Below are 15,309 nucleotides of genomic sequence, written 5' to 3'. Positions count from 1 at the left end.
CTCCGGCGTGCAAGCCTAGTGTGTTACCCACTCGGGCATAGAGATTGTTGTTTATCCCTTCATCAAATAATAAATTGCCCAGGTCACTCTAAACTTACATTGTATTCAACCACTGGGGATTGGAACAAAATTTGCTGTGAACATTTTATATTTTTTTATGGTGTTTTAATTGTTGCAAATTAAGAAATACAAACTGCAAACAAGAATTAACTCTAACCCTAAAATATCTCTTTTTGATTGACCCCTCACAATAGACCAGCTGATGACATGGAATGCAGACTTGAATATTTGAAAAAGATTCAAAATGCTGAGGCTGCTGCATAAGCAAAAGGAAGTTAAATTTATGTTAACCAGTATCTACTAATTATTTTGTTTAATCTAAATTTTAAGAATATCATATATTCCATTTTATATTGAAAACAATAAAGTACCTATGAGATTTTATTAACAAAAAACATGCATTCTCTCTGAGATGATTTATTGTTATCATTCTCCTAATACTAGTATATTACACAAGTGCGTTCTTGTCAACTAATGCTGTCGTGTTATCTTTCATTCTAGTCTCCTATTAATGTCTGTCACAGCACGACCTGTGGCCAGTTTTCTAGCTTTTTGAACTGGGATAAGTTAGTTCCCTAACTACCCAGGTAGCTACAGGAAGTCGTTTTCGGTGTCAATAAAATACTCCTAGTGTTTTTTCTTCCATTTGTGGAAGAGTTTATTGCTAAAAGGAGCTAAATAAATTGAGAGAAGGTAATTTTACAAGTGTCTTTTTCCTCGAAATATTTCTGCAAACTTTACCTAAGGTACTTACTTATAGTTTTCTAAAATTGTTGTTTTTTTTTTTTTTTTTTTTTTTTTCTTCGAAATATTTCTGCAAACTTTACCTAAGAAATAATTTTCTAAAATTGAGCGAATTTTCAGTAGTGAAGTGGTTAGCTGTACGTTGGTGGTATGGTGGTTCGAAACCAAGACAAGTGGAAATCATAGAATTTAGCCTAGTCACCTATTGTATTAATAGAGGAGAATTCTGATCACAAATTTTATTACCTACTTAATTTTTCTGAAATTGTGTTCGAGATATCTTTTTTTTTACATTTTATTAGTTTTTGACCTCCTTTACAGATAATATTTATAGCTCATGAGGTCATAAATAATTATTTAATATGTTTCTATCGACCTCTTGTTGGACCCACGCTAATTACGTTACGCATCTACCCCCCCCCCCCCTCTTTTTTTACACAGAATAATATCTTAACAAAGTAAGTAAATACTAAAATAAATAAATTCCTCTCTACAAAGGAGTATATTTGTTACTACAGTTAAGTAGGTACGCACTAAACTTCAACTGTTGAACCAACCATCTTCATCGATCGGTATGGAGGACAAGCCCATTAAAAATGGGTTGAATTTGAAAGTGTCTAAAGCCAGACATGAATAAAAATAGGTATACACATTCGAACCTGTTCAATTGGGAATCCAAGGGACTGACAATTTTTTCCCAATTTATTACAAATTGCAAACGAAGGAGCCACGACTTTTTTTCCCATTCAGACGGATCCCAACTAGCCAGGTTCGACTGTATATTGTGCATTTATCTCCATTGGAACAAAGGAACCTCTATAATATTTTACGCCATGTCTGTTTGCGAAGTTCAAAGTTCTTTACGAAAATTTTCTCAGGTAGTTCGATTATCTCAGGTGTTGAATATGTGGCACTCCCAAGTCCTAATGCTTTATGGTAGCATTTGTATAGCTTTTGATTGATGTGTTAGGTTGTAAAAAAAAAGTTGTATATAGATATGTAAATTTACCTATGTACCTACATATAGTTATGTACATGTGTAAATTTACCACCTGTTCAAAAGTCCATCACCTGATGGCCTGATGCATTTGTTACTTGCGGGCCTGCTTCTGTTGTTATCACATACCTGCGGCCCGCCAATGTTCAACAAATATCAAAAATGGCCCTCTATACATTTTGAGTTTGACATGCCTGCTCTAAGGGTTTTGTTCTTTTACAACCGAACATTAATTTTTCATTGCGGATTCGATCTTTTTTGGCTTTTTCGTCTTTCTAAACTGTGTTCCTACCAATAAAAGTAGGTTTGGAATGCCAAGGACGTAGGTACCTACTTGATTATTTGGAACAAATGTACAATACAATAATATATATTATCTTGGCAGCAATGACAATCCTGTTGTTAGACCTTTACCCTTTAGCATAAGATTATAGAGATAGAGAGGTAGAAAATTTATGACTTTATCATTTGGCAATATGCTATCTGATGGGCGTTCCTACCAATAAAAGTAGGTTTGGAATGCCAAGGACGTAGGTACCTACTTGATTATTTGGAACAAATGTACAATACAATAATATATTATATTATCTTGGCAGCAATGACAATCCTGTTGTTAGACCTTTACCGTTTACCCTTTAGCATAAGATTATAGAGATAGAGAAGTAGAAAATTTATGACTTTATCATTTGGCAATATGTTATCTGATGGGCGATACCTATGTGTCATCAAAAATATTTATTTTTCTATGTATCATAAATTGTACCTATGAAAATTAATCAATAAATGAATAAGAAGTATCTTTCGAAAAAAAAAAACCCTTCCTCCATCATTTCAGTACGGTTTATCCAAGCTGACTTCTCACTACAGAGGTAAAACCTACAGTACCACGGACGAAAGAATCAAGATCATATCAGAGGTGATCAGTTTTATTAAGCTCATCAAGATGTATGCTTGGGAGAAGAACTTCGCTAGAAAGCTGGATGGTAAGCTTTTGCGTTTCTTTGAATTTCTCATTTTACAACGGAAAAATGGCCTAATTAATGGTCAAAGATGTAAAAACACCCGATATTTGCATAATAAAAAAACCCAAGCTGGCAAGAGTATTGGTTAGGTTTATTTTAGACATCCTTCGTATTGACATTATTGCTTATAGTTATACCTATGTTTTTTGGGTACTTAATTGTATCCAATTATTACGGTAAGCAATAAAGAGTAGCTACCTTAACCGAATCTCTGTCATTTCAGGCGGAAGGTGATTGGTGTGGACTCAGCTGGATTCCTGTCGTTCATTTCTTATTCCTGGATGAACGAACTCATGTTGAGTGCCTACAGGAAAGCTACGATCACTGTAAATGAATTACCACACTGTTCCCCTTGGGATACCTGTAGCTATAACTCAGAGAGGTAAGTGATCTTGATTCCTGTACCAAATTTCTGTGTGAATATACCCCAAAATTAATCTGATCATTTAGGACTAAGGACAAACTAAAGAGAAAATAGTCAAGTAAAAAATAAATAAAAATAATATTTTAAGTACAATACATATAAAAAAACTCAAATTCGTAAAATTGTTGTAGCCAAAACCAAATGTCAGCCTAAAGCAATCACCCTAGCTGATTGAGAGGCTGACAAAAAAATGCCGACCCCTTCTGTACACGGGAAAAGGCGAGGAAGAAGAAGATTTCGTCTTGTGTTGTGATGTAGTTCATTGTTCGTATGCTTTGATTTTACTCTCTGCTTTACTAGATACAATATGCCTCTTTCTGTACGTAATCTTACCAATACTGATGATTTCCATTTACTCCCAGGTTGGACAAGATGTGGCAGGAGGAAGTGGCCAGGAAGGGACCCCAGGATGCGTCCCTGGGGGGTGTTGTATGGCGGTTTATAAGGACCCGTATCTTATTCGCCACCTTCATCTACTCTCTTTATGTCGCCATGGGCTTCGCAAGTCCTGTAAGTTTACCTGCATTGTATGGCATCCGATGTCATACATGATGGGTGAGTTATAAAGACAATTTTCAACCCGTCCTTCCTTTATTATTACGATAGTAATAAAAAAAAAAGGTATAAGGGAGCAACACATGTTGTAAGTAGTACAGTAGTATACCATCTGTACAACTCATTCAGTATTCAGTAATCAAATGTGCTACTTTTATTTTTGTTGAAGTACGTATAGAAAACACTTGATTTAAAGTACAAAAACAAGATTGAGTGTGTGCGTGTGTTTTTTTTTAGGGACCTCTAACAGAGGTTTTATCACCCCGAAATCAAATAGTCGAAGACAGGATAGGAAAAAACAAGCCGTTTCTAGAACGAACCTTATCTGTTTAGGATCTGCCCCGGGCGGGAATCGAACCCGCAACCTAGCGCTGTGACCTTGCTTCAGGAAACACTACCCATGTAAAATGAATGCACAGTGGTATAGTTCAGTTTCACCCACTCGAAGATTTAAATAATTGAATTTTCAATTTAAGTCTGCTTTTGTATCAAGTAAGTACTTACCTAACTGTAATAAAACGGTCATGAATATTTGCCTGAACAGTGTAAATTTGTAATCTGGCAAGATTCAATCTACATGAATATTTTCTTTCTATAGGTAGTCCTGCAAACCTTGGGGTCCCTACTTGAGAAGTGATGATCATGTTATTCCCCTTTGCAAAAGTTTGATTTTATTATCAATTACACATTTGAAATAATTTGATGTCTTTACTTCACTGATCAGGCACTATTTTCATATTTAAAGTTGCAATAGGTTTGTAGTTACATAACTATAATGGTAGGGAAGACTATCTGAAATTCATAAATCTTGAATAAATATAAGTGTCTAACACTTAAATAAATAAGTGCCTAGTGTACTACTGCTATCCTTGAGACTTTTTTCACATTATAATAGTATCTCTGATCCTCCAAACTTAGTACTACATCTTATTAGAGGTCGTCAACCTTGGATTCTCAGAGTGACTTTTTTTTTTAATGAAAACCTACCAACCTATTTTGTCATATTTATTTTTCACTAGCTCAAGTAGTAGGTATTAAGACTACCGTCTGCTAGCGAGACATCATTAATTACCATCTATTTTAATTTTAATCTCTTCTCACACTGTACACCATTGTTGACTTTTGTTTCCTCTTAAAATGATTTATAGATACCTACATTGTGTTTCTATCTTTATCTACCTGTAGGGTCTAAAGAGAGGTTTAAAATGTCCAAATTTTCATATCATTTTCTTAGAAAAAATTGTGGCTTAAAGTTCAGGGTAGTTTTCAAGTCAGTCTAGATCAGGTTCAAAGGGTGGATAGAGTATTGAGGAAATACCTAAGTACTAACAGTCATTCATGATCTACGTTAAATGTGTTTACTTCTTTACTACCACTACACTACCTACTTCTTTTCTACCACCAAAAAATACTTCTTCACTAAAGAAGTAAAAAACTTATTTCCAGTTTTGTAGAATGAGCCAACTAAAAAAATCTGCTTGTTCTCTATAAATCTATGAAGGAGAGATTTGTAAGCACACCTTGATAAAGTCTGCGACTTGATTTGGACACCAACCTCCAGATTCGAAGTCCAACGCATCGACCACTACACCACGTATACTGTTGGTTCTCGGAACGGCTAGCTTTATCCTGTCTTCCTTCTCTCTTCGATTTCGGGACGATAAGACCTTGTTACCGCTCTCTCTATCAAACCTCTTTAAAAAATCTATTCTCTATTGTAAATTTGTAACTATTTTGATGACCAATGAGGACGAATTATAACCATCTCCTCAGAGGTTGAAATCAGGCCATTACATTTGTTTATTTGTAATTAAATTATCAAAAATAAAGAACTCAAATTAAATTCTATTCTATTTTAGTATTCTGATCCAATTCATTCTATTCTACATATTCTATTACAGGTACGCAGCGAATGATCTAGACACGATGTTTGACGCTCAGGATCAGTATCCATGGAAACCACCTACCACAACCGTACAATATGTACCAGGGCGTGGCGTAGCCAGATACAAGTCTGCCCTCAAAACTCTCATCCCGATTAGGAAAAACAAGAAGTAAGTTTCTTTCTGGTGTTCTAGTTGACCCAGCACCTAACTGTTAAGTATTGTGTCTCTTCTCGCCCATCTGATGAGGGACATACCTACTTCAGACAAATTTAAGGAAACTTTTTTTTAAGTATGGATAGAAAGATAAGTACTATGAAATCTTCAAAATGCCATAACTCTGGCCCTGGGTATTGGTCCAGAGTATAATAGCCCAAAAAAATAATTGTACCTATGAAAATTAATCAATAAATGAATAAGAAAATAAAAAAAAGTATCTTTCGAAAAAAAAAGAAAAAAAAACTTTTGCATAATATTAACATACGACATTAGGTGTAATTTCCTATGCTAATTGTCATTTCCTGAGATGCAACACAGCCCCATTTAAGGGTCTAAATTTTAAAAAGCGCTACCTCCACGTCACGTGAGCTCATGGGGAGTCTGAAAGAATTCATCCTAAACTAAACAGATAAGGTTTGTTCTTCGAACGGCTGGCTTTCTCCCATCCTCTCTTCCTTCGCTTTCAGGACGATAAAACCTTAGCAGTTACAGTTCCCTCTAAAACTGATCTATTGGAACTGAAGTAGTATGTCTTGGGCAAACATCGTCAGATTCTGACATCTAATACTTCTAATTTAAAGTGGTTAATCCAACTGGTTTAAGATTTACTCTTGGGCTTAGGGGATCCCCAGCCCAAGACAATCTGATTTACTAAAAGCCTTTTTCCTCCATTATTTCAGTACGGTTTATCCAAGCTGACTTCTCACTACAGAGGTAAAACCTACAGTACCACGGACGAAAGAATCAAGATCATATCAGAGGTGATCAGTTTTATTAAGCTCATCAAGATGTATGCTTGGGAGAAGAACTTCGCTAGAAAGCTGGATGGTAAGCTTTTACGTTTCTTTGAATTTATTTTACTACGGAAAAATGGCCTAATGGTCAAAGATGTAAAAACACCCGATATTTGCATAATATTAACATACGACATTAGGTGTAATTTCCTATGCTAATTGTCATTTCCTGAGATGCAACACAGCCCCATTTAAGGGTCTAAATTTTAAAAAGCGCTACCTCCACTTCACGTGAGCTCATGGGGAGTCTGAAAGAATTCATCCTAAACTAAACAGATAAGGTTTGTTCTTCGAACGGCTGGCTTTCTCCCAACCTCTCTTCCTTCGCTTTCAGGACGATAAAACCTTAGCAGTTACAGTTCCCTCTAAAAGAAGAAAAAAATGTGTGCCCAAAAAGATCCTTGCAAATTTGAAATTCGACCGTCTACAGCTGGGATTTTTTTTTTTTTTTTGTACAAAAGCAGGTGAAAGAAGCCACTTTGGCCACTTTGTGAAAATTAAATCTCCCTTTGTTCGGTCACTGTTTCAGATACAAGAAGGCGAGAGTTGGAGTATATCAAGAACACATCCTACTTTCAAAGTCTAGGTTTGTCTATAGGACCTACTGCTCCTGTCATATCTGCCATCACTTCATTCGTGGCCCATATTGCCTCAGGCAATAACCTCACGGCTTCTCAGGTTAGCATATCTTTCCATGTTTCTTCTTTCTTCATTTATTTCTTTTATTTTTTCATTTCTCTGTTCTTATTTCCTCTCCCTCCCCCTTGTCTCTTTATTTCTCGCTCTTTCTCCTTCCTCTCTTAACCACCATTTCTCCCTCCCTCTCTCTCCTTCTCTTCCTTCTTCTTTCATCTCTCTTTACCTCCATTTCTCTCTCCCTTCTTCTCTCCCCCTCTTTCTCTCCTCCCCTGGGAGTTTGTATCTAAACTACCCCTGCCTACCTTTCGCATTTTGTTTTCTTTAGAAGAGGTTCTCAGGGCCGGATTAGCCCCCCGCGGGGCCCGGGGCAGTTTCAAAGGCGCGGGGCCCCCAGTTTGGGCTGATCGAACTTAAAATTTTCAGCGCCGCAGGCGAAATTTTTCAAAAAGTAGGTAGATATGTGCTTCATGCTTTGTCACAAGTTAATTTTTGACGTACCTAATTCGTAGATATTTCCTTATCCTAATTTTCGCTGAACGCTAAAGTGAGCAAATAAAATAGAGTGCCGCAGGCGAAATTTTTGAAAATTTTGCTAGATATTTTCTTATCCTAATTTTAGCTGAACGCTAACGCTTGAAAGCTACATTTTTAATTATTTCGCCTTTTTAATTTTTCATTTTCAAACGTGTCTTTTGGTGGTCCTAAATGATGTTTTTGGTACCTAATTAATAAAATTGTTGCTTGAAAGCTACATTTTTAATTATTTCGCCTTTTTAATTTTTCATTTTCAAACGTGTCTTTTGGTGGTCCTAAATGATGTTTTTGGTGTATAATAAAATTGTCATTTCCTACACTAAAAGACCCCTCAGTGCGATTTAATTCACATGGACTAGGAAACCTAATAATAAAAGCCTAAAACAGAGTTCATATAAAGTAGGAAGCTTGGGAAACTAAAAGTACCATAATAACGACCTTTGCACTTTTACATCCGAAAATGAGAAGCACAAGGAAGTGTGTTCTAGAATACACGGAATCTTTCAGCTAGCTGTTACCTATTTTTGCCTTTGTTGTTTGGTGCTATTACATAATCAACTGTGTCGAAATCTTGTAGAAAATAATGAAAACATACAAACATAAGTAAAGAAATGATGTAATTTCCAACACTTTTTTAACAACGCGAACTTTTCTCCTTTTGCCTGGCGGCAGCTTTCGTTTGTAGAACAATCAAAAGTGATCGCAAATGAAACTTTTATCAGTGTTTGTGATTGTGTTTCAATCTTTTTCGCTCATACGTGACGACATTACCTTGTGTTGAACGTTTTCTATTCTCCATTATTAATATCATTTCTTATTGTTTGTAGAACAATCAAAAGTGATCGCAAATGAAACTTTTATCAGTGTTTGTGATTGTGTTTCAATCTTTTTCGCTCATACGTGACGACTTTACCTTGTGTTGAACGTTTTCTATTCTCTATTATTAATATTCTCTATTATTGATCATAAATTCTTTCTATTTGTTTTATCTTTCGACTTTCTTGGGCGTTACCGAGTTATTTTCCATTGAGTGCATCGATCTCTCACCTACAAATCAACAAAAAAATTGTGTCGTTGTTACGTTTACTGACTTTTGCCCTTAACAAATTGAGAAATAGTGTTTTGTTTTTAAAAGATTTATTATTATCAGCTTAGGAGTCTGAGGAGAAGATCTCTGTATTGTAAAATGTTTCCAAAAATAAAGAAATAAAAATACTAATAAATGTTATTAAGGCTCTTTTAACAACTAATAAATGTAACCTTACTAACAAACTTAACGAAAATCTTCTGAACTTTTCCAAAAATCTGTCCTTATCTAAACCTTCTAATACATATTCTTAGCATTTTCTTATTGGGACTTTGAAAATATTAATCAGCAAAAAAGTTATGGCCATTCAGGGAGGTAAATATTCTCTTTTTTTTAATTTAAGCAAGGGTCTATTGTAATTTATTTTTGAAAATATTGTACCAAATACATGAGACCTTGCTTAGACCTTAGACTGCGGGAGTAAAGGGACTTTTCAGTCTCATTCTGGCAGTATAAGCAGGGTATATTCTATTCTATTCTATTCTAATGCCCATAGAAATTGTGAAGAAGCTCTCTGCTTTACCACAAAGCGTTCATGATTTAAATATTTTTTCTTCTCTTGGTTCCCAGCTGATCAACCTGTTCTCCAACGATTCCCAGCGTATATATGACATGACCCTGTTTGCGCCTTTGATAGCAGGAGGTCCTCTAACTCTACTGTTAGGTGGTTACTACATCTACTGGCTCCTTAGTCCTTGGGCCCTGTCCGGAATATTGGTGTTCATTATATTCTATCCTGTCCAGGTAAGTCAATATACACATACACTCACCTGAGATTGGTCCAGTAATTTCATTATATCAAGAAATGGAACTGCGGGAGTAAAGGGACTTTTCAGTCTCATTCTGGCAGTATAAGCAGGGTATATTCTATTCTATTCTATTCTACTTATAAGCACTGTATATATGAAATATCCTGCACTGTATGAAATATCCTGCACTGCTTATATGAAATGTCCTGCACTGTATACAGTTGCAAATGGGTAAAATTTTTAAATAAATGGTCGATTCCTATGTATGTAAAAAGTTGGGAAAATCCAAAGAGCTAAAAAAATGAACTACTCTTTTCAGTGAACTAGATCCTCAAGAGTAGTTCTTTCAAAACTTGTAACTCGCTCTTAATTCCCTATACAATAAACAATAACCAGCAGTATGCTGTACGAGACCGAGAGTTTTCTGTCTTTTTCTTTCTAACATTTGAGTGAGAGAGATGGCGTTTTTCGTCAAAAATGGCAAATCAAAAATGGATTTTCAGATTGTAAAAAAAAATCACGAAAAAACTACGCAGTTGTTTTTTTCGTCCGTTAGGTAGCGCCACTATGCAAGCACGCTTGCGGAGGAGCAGAAAGAAATGCGCAGAAACGTATGCAGCTTTTACTTGAGGTTGTTGTACTTTGCATCTATGTTACCTTAGGTGAGCGGACACTTTTCAATCTTACCCACCATTTACTTGATTTTCAGTACGGTCAAACCTGAATAAAAGAGGGTTCACGGGACAGGACATTTTTTGTACAGATTTCTTCATTGCTAACTTTTTTTTCATCCCTCTAAAAAAGATAGACGTGTTGTGTTAGATGAAACTACATTCCTAGTTCAATTTTTTGCCCTTAACAAATTGAGAAATAGTGTTTTGTTTTTAAAAGATTTATTATTATCAGCTTAGGAGTCTGAGGAGAAGATCTCTGTATTTTAAAATGTTTCCAAAAATAAAGAAATAAAAATAATAATAAATGTTATTAAGGCTCTTTTAACAACTAATAAATGTAATCTTACTAACAAACTTAACGAAAATCTTCTGAACTTTTCCAAAAATCTGTCCTTATCTAAACCTTTAAGTTTTTGACCGCCCCTGGAAATCTGTTCTCGTTTGAACCCTGAAGTTTTTCGACCGCCCCTGGTTTTAATATTAGCATCATGTACAGTCTAAAACGGAAATTCTCTTGGTTTTCCACTTCAGGCATGGCTGAGGATGAAGATGGTATGCTGCCCAAGTTGGAGCCTGAAATCAAACTGGAAGCCGTGTCCACGCCTGATGTCCATGCTATGGCATCCGATGTCATACATGATGGGTGAGTTATAAAGACAATTTTCAACCCGTCCTTCCTTTATTATTACGATAGTAATAAAAAAAGGTATAAGGGAACAACACAACATGTTGTAAGTAGTACAGTAGTATACCATCTGTACAATTCATTCAGTAATCAAATGTGCTACTTTTATTTTTGTTGAAGTACGGTGAGATGTGGTTCCATTAACATGAGATGTGGTTCCATTAACATGAGATTTGGTTCCATTAACACCAGATGTGGTTCCATTAACTTGGTATATTTGGTTTCAGAACGGCAACAAGATTACGTGCAGCTTGTATGGGTTTGCTGTACAAGAAAGTCATAAGACTCAACAGTCTGGGAAACGTGAGATGTGGTTCCATTAACATGAGATGTGGTTCCATTAACATGAGATTTGGTTCCATTAACACCAGATGTGGTTCCATTAACTTGGCATATTTGGTTTCAGAACGGCAACAAGATTACGTGCAGCGTGTATGGGTTTGCTGTACAAGAAAGTCATAAGACTCAACAGTCTGGGAAATAAATCTGTAGGAGAGGTAAGTAAAAGCTATCGATATTCGGAGATTCGTATAAGCTCAATCCATCCTTTGGGGCATTTGCCCGTACACTTGAGCCTCAGAGTTGGCTGTCTTCAATTTTAGGATGATATGACCTCCGGCATTACCAGTGTAAAAAGGTTTTTTTTTTTTTAAAGAGGTTTGACAGAGGGAACTGTAACTTCTATGGTCTTATTGTCCCGAAATCGACGAGAGAAGGAAGACAGGATAGGAGAAAGCCAGCCGTTCCGAGAACGAACATTGTCCCATCAGGATAAAATCCGCCCCGGGCGGGAATCGAACCCGCGGCCTAGCGCTTACAAGGCAGACGCACTACCAACTAAGCTAACTAGGCTGGCGTGTAAAAAGATTGATGATACGAGTAGATGGGATTAGTAAAGGAGGCACTTATTATGTTAAGGCGGTCTCTTCCTGATCCTTTATGTGCTGCGTCCATTTTAGTTTAGAACTATTGCACTGCCCGGCACTTAGTAATGTTGTAATGCCCATAGAAATTGTGAAGAAGCTCTCTGCTTTACCACAAAGCGTTCATGATTGAATTATTTTTTCTTCTCTTGGTTCCCAGCTGATCAACCTGTTCTCCAACGATTCCCAACGTATATACGACATGACCCTGTTTGCGCCTTTGATAGCAGGAGGTCCTCTAACTCTACTGTTAGGTGGTTACTATATTTACTGGCTCCTTAGTCCTTGGGCCCTGTCCGGAATATTGGTGTTCATTATATTCTATCCTGTCCAGGTAAGTCAATATACACATACACAATCACCTGAGATTGGTCCAGTAATTTCATTCTATTAAGAAATGGACCCCCCCCCTCACTATTCAATTGGTTAATGCAACGTATCCGGGCTGTCTTACTGAATTGAGAAAGATTAAGATAGCAATTCTAGGACGATCTCTCCTCTGCGTTTTATCATAGCGAAAGATATCTGCTTTATCATATCTAAAGATAACTCACAGATAACCTTCCTTATATGTGGTGGGATATCAAATCTTCCTTCATACTGGATGTATCATTCGCTTGTTCTCTATAAATCTATGAAGGAGAGATTTGTAAGCACACCTTGATAAAGTCTGCGACTTGATTTGGACACCAACCTCCAGATTGGAAGTCCAACGCGTTGACCACCACACCACGTATACTGTTCTCTTCCTGATCCTTTATGTGCTGCGTCCATTTTAGTTTAGAACTATTGCACTGCCCGGCACTTAGTAATGTTGTAATGCCCATAGAAATTGTGAAGAAGCTCTCTGCTTTACCACAAAGCGTTCATGATTTAAATATTTTTTCTTCTCTTGGTTCCCAGCTGATCAACCTGTTCTCCAACGATTCCCAACGTATATACGACATGACCCTGTTTGCGCCTTTGATAGCAGGAGGTCCTCTAACTCTACTGTTAGGTGGTTACTATATTTACTGGCTCCTTAGTCCTTGGGCCCTGTCCGGAATATTGGTGTTCATTATATTCTATCCTGTCCAGGTAAGTCAATATACACATACACAATCACCTGAGATTGGTCCAGTAATTTCATTCTATTAAGAAATGGAGCAGTTGCAAATGGGTAAAATTTTTAAATAAATGGTCGATTCCTATGTATGTAAAAAGTTGGGAAAATCCAAATCTGAGGTCAAAACTCGGAAAAAATAATCTGTAAAAGGTCGAAAATTCAATTTTTATTTTTCGTTTTAATGAAAGAGTTCAAATATGTGTGACGTAAGACTTTACGCAGTTGTTTTTTTCGTCCGTTAGGTAGCGCCACTATGCAAGCACGCTAGCGGAGGAGCGAAAAGAACTGCGCAAAAACGTATGTGCACAAACACATTAATGCGTTGCCTGCAAGGGAGCTTTGCTCGGGACATTTGATGTGACGTCATCGCCTACGGGAGCGTATGTCGTGACGTCAAAGTTCACGATTTACCGGCATTTTTTTTAATCGATTAATCACGGGATCTAGAAGTCGTAGAAGAAAAAGAAAAATCCCGTTGGTCCTCATTTTTCCTGCTCTATAACTTTGAAACGTCACCCAAGTAAGCGCAACTGATCTATTGGAACTGAAGTAGTATGTCTTGGGCAAACATCGTCAGATTCTGACATCTAATACTTCTAATTTAAAGTGGTTAATCTAACTGGTTTAAGATTTACTCTTGGGCTTAGGGGCTCCCCAGCCCAAGAGAATCTGATTTACTAAAAGCCTTTTTCCTCCATCATTTCAGTACGGTTTATCCAAGCTGACTTCTCACTACAGAGGTAAAACCTACAGTACCACGGACGAAAGAATCAAGATCATATCAGAGGTGATCAGTTTTATTAAGCTCATCAAGATGTATGCTTGGGAGAAGAACTTCGCTAGAAAGCTGGATGGTAAGCTTTTGCGTTTCTTTGAATTTCTCATTTTACAACGGAAAAATGGCCTAATTAATGGTCAAAGATGTAAAAACACCCGATATTTGCATAATATTAACATACGACATTAGGTGTAATTTCCTATGCTAATTGTCATTTCCTGAGATGCAACACAGCCCCATTTAAGGGTCTAAATTTTAAAAAGCGCTACCTCCACGTCACGTGAGCTCATGGGGAGTCTGAAAGAATTCATCCTAAACTAAACAGATAAGGTTTGTTCTTCGAACGGCTGGCTTTCTCCCATCCTCTCTTCCTTCGCTTTCAGGACGATAAAACCTTAGCAGTTACAGTTCCCTCTAAAAGAAGAAAAAAAAAATCTGGTGTGAACATCACACGACTTTCCTTATCCTATTGAATGATGCTTATTTGAGTGTTCTTTTACCCTAACTTTTACAACATCTCTAACCGTTTTGTCGCTATAGCTGAAAACCGCCAAAAAACGGTCGAAATCTGTCCAAAAGCGGTCAAAATACCGCCAACCGCAGCACCCATCTCAACCAAACGTTTTGTGTTGCATTCTTGTCACATTTGTGAACTACATACCAAATTTCAAGTCTCTAGCTTATACCGTTCCCGAGATATTGTTAAATTACACCAAAAACCGCCAAAAAGCGGTAAAATGCCGCCAACCGTTGCACCGATCCTAACCAAAAGTTTCGTGTCGCATCCTTGTCACATTTGAAAGCTACATACCAAATTTCAAGTCTCTAGCTCTTTCCGTTTCTCGAGAATATTTTGTTTACAGACAGACCGCACACACGGACCATATGGGCTGAAACTTGGATTTAGGCTCTAGGGACCTCAAAACGCGTGTTTTTGGCAGCTAAAAACTGACATCGAAAATTTTGACCCGATTTACATTACGTTACGTTTCCTATAGGATAAGGAAAGTAAAAAATGTGGGTTCCCCAAAAAGGATCCTTGCAAATTTGAAATTCGACCGTCCTACGACTGGGATTTTTTTTTTTTTTTTTTTGTACAAAAGCAGTGTGAGCATAAGAACCCCCCCAGCTTGTGTCGAAAATTTAATCTCCTTTGTTCGCGTCACTGTTCAGATACAAAGAAGGCGAGAGTTGGAGGTATATCAAGAACACGTCTCTACGTTTTTTCAATTTTTTTTTGTTTTTGTCCTTTCGTGTAGGAATGTGGGTAGACAGTTCTTTTGTTTCAAAGTCTAGGTTTTTAACATAGGACCTGCTGCTCCTGTCATATCTGCCATCAGCTCCATTCAGGTGAAAATCCAAACCAAGAATTGCGTGCAAGTGGCCGCGGGCCGTGCCACCCCACTGTGGTGAGAAACCCACCCCCCCCACCTAATA

General features: G+C 37.0%; 1 protein-coding gene across 1 annotated transcript in view; it reads left to right on the top strand.

Annotated features, from left to right (window-relative positions):
• The window catches only part of LOC103511728 (multidrug resistance-associated protein 9-like), a gene marked incomplete in the record, with an annotated part of 41,051 nt that overhangs the window by 4,617 nt on the left and 21,125 nt on the right, over nt 1-15,309 (top strand). The window contains 12 exon segments of the mRNA XM_026825408.1: nt 3,047-3,205; nt 3,610-3,774; nt 5,704-5,856; nt 6,212-6,221; nt 6,585-6,732; nt 7,228-7,376; nt 9,529-9,702; nt 10,417-10,420; nt 10,913-11,024; nt 11,473-11,563; nt 12,150-12,323; nt 13,801-13,948. Coding sequence (XP_026681209.1) covers nt 3,047-3,205; nt 3,610-3,774; nt 5,704-5,856; nt 6,212-6,221; nt 6,585-6,732; nt 7,228-7,376; nt 9,529-9,702; nt 10,417-10,420; nt 10,913-11,024; nt 11,473-11,563; nt 12,150-12,323; nt 13,801-13,948 — 1,487 coding nt within the window.

The sequence above is a fragment of the Diaphorina citri genome, unplaced genomic scaffold (genome assembly GCF_000475195.1).
Source record: "Diaphorina citri unplaced genomic scaffold, Diaci psyllid genome assembly version 1.1 scaffold745, whole genome shotgun sequence".
Taxonomy (NCBI): Eukaryota; Metazoa; Arthropoda; class Insecta; order Hemiptera; family Psyllidae; genus Diaphorina; species Diaphorina citri.
The sequence above is the reverse complement of the archived record's forward strand: the minus strand, read 5'-3'. Positions and strand labels throughout refer to the sequence as shown.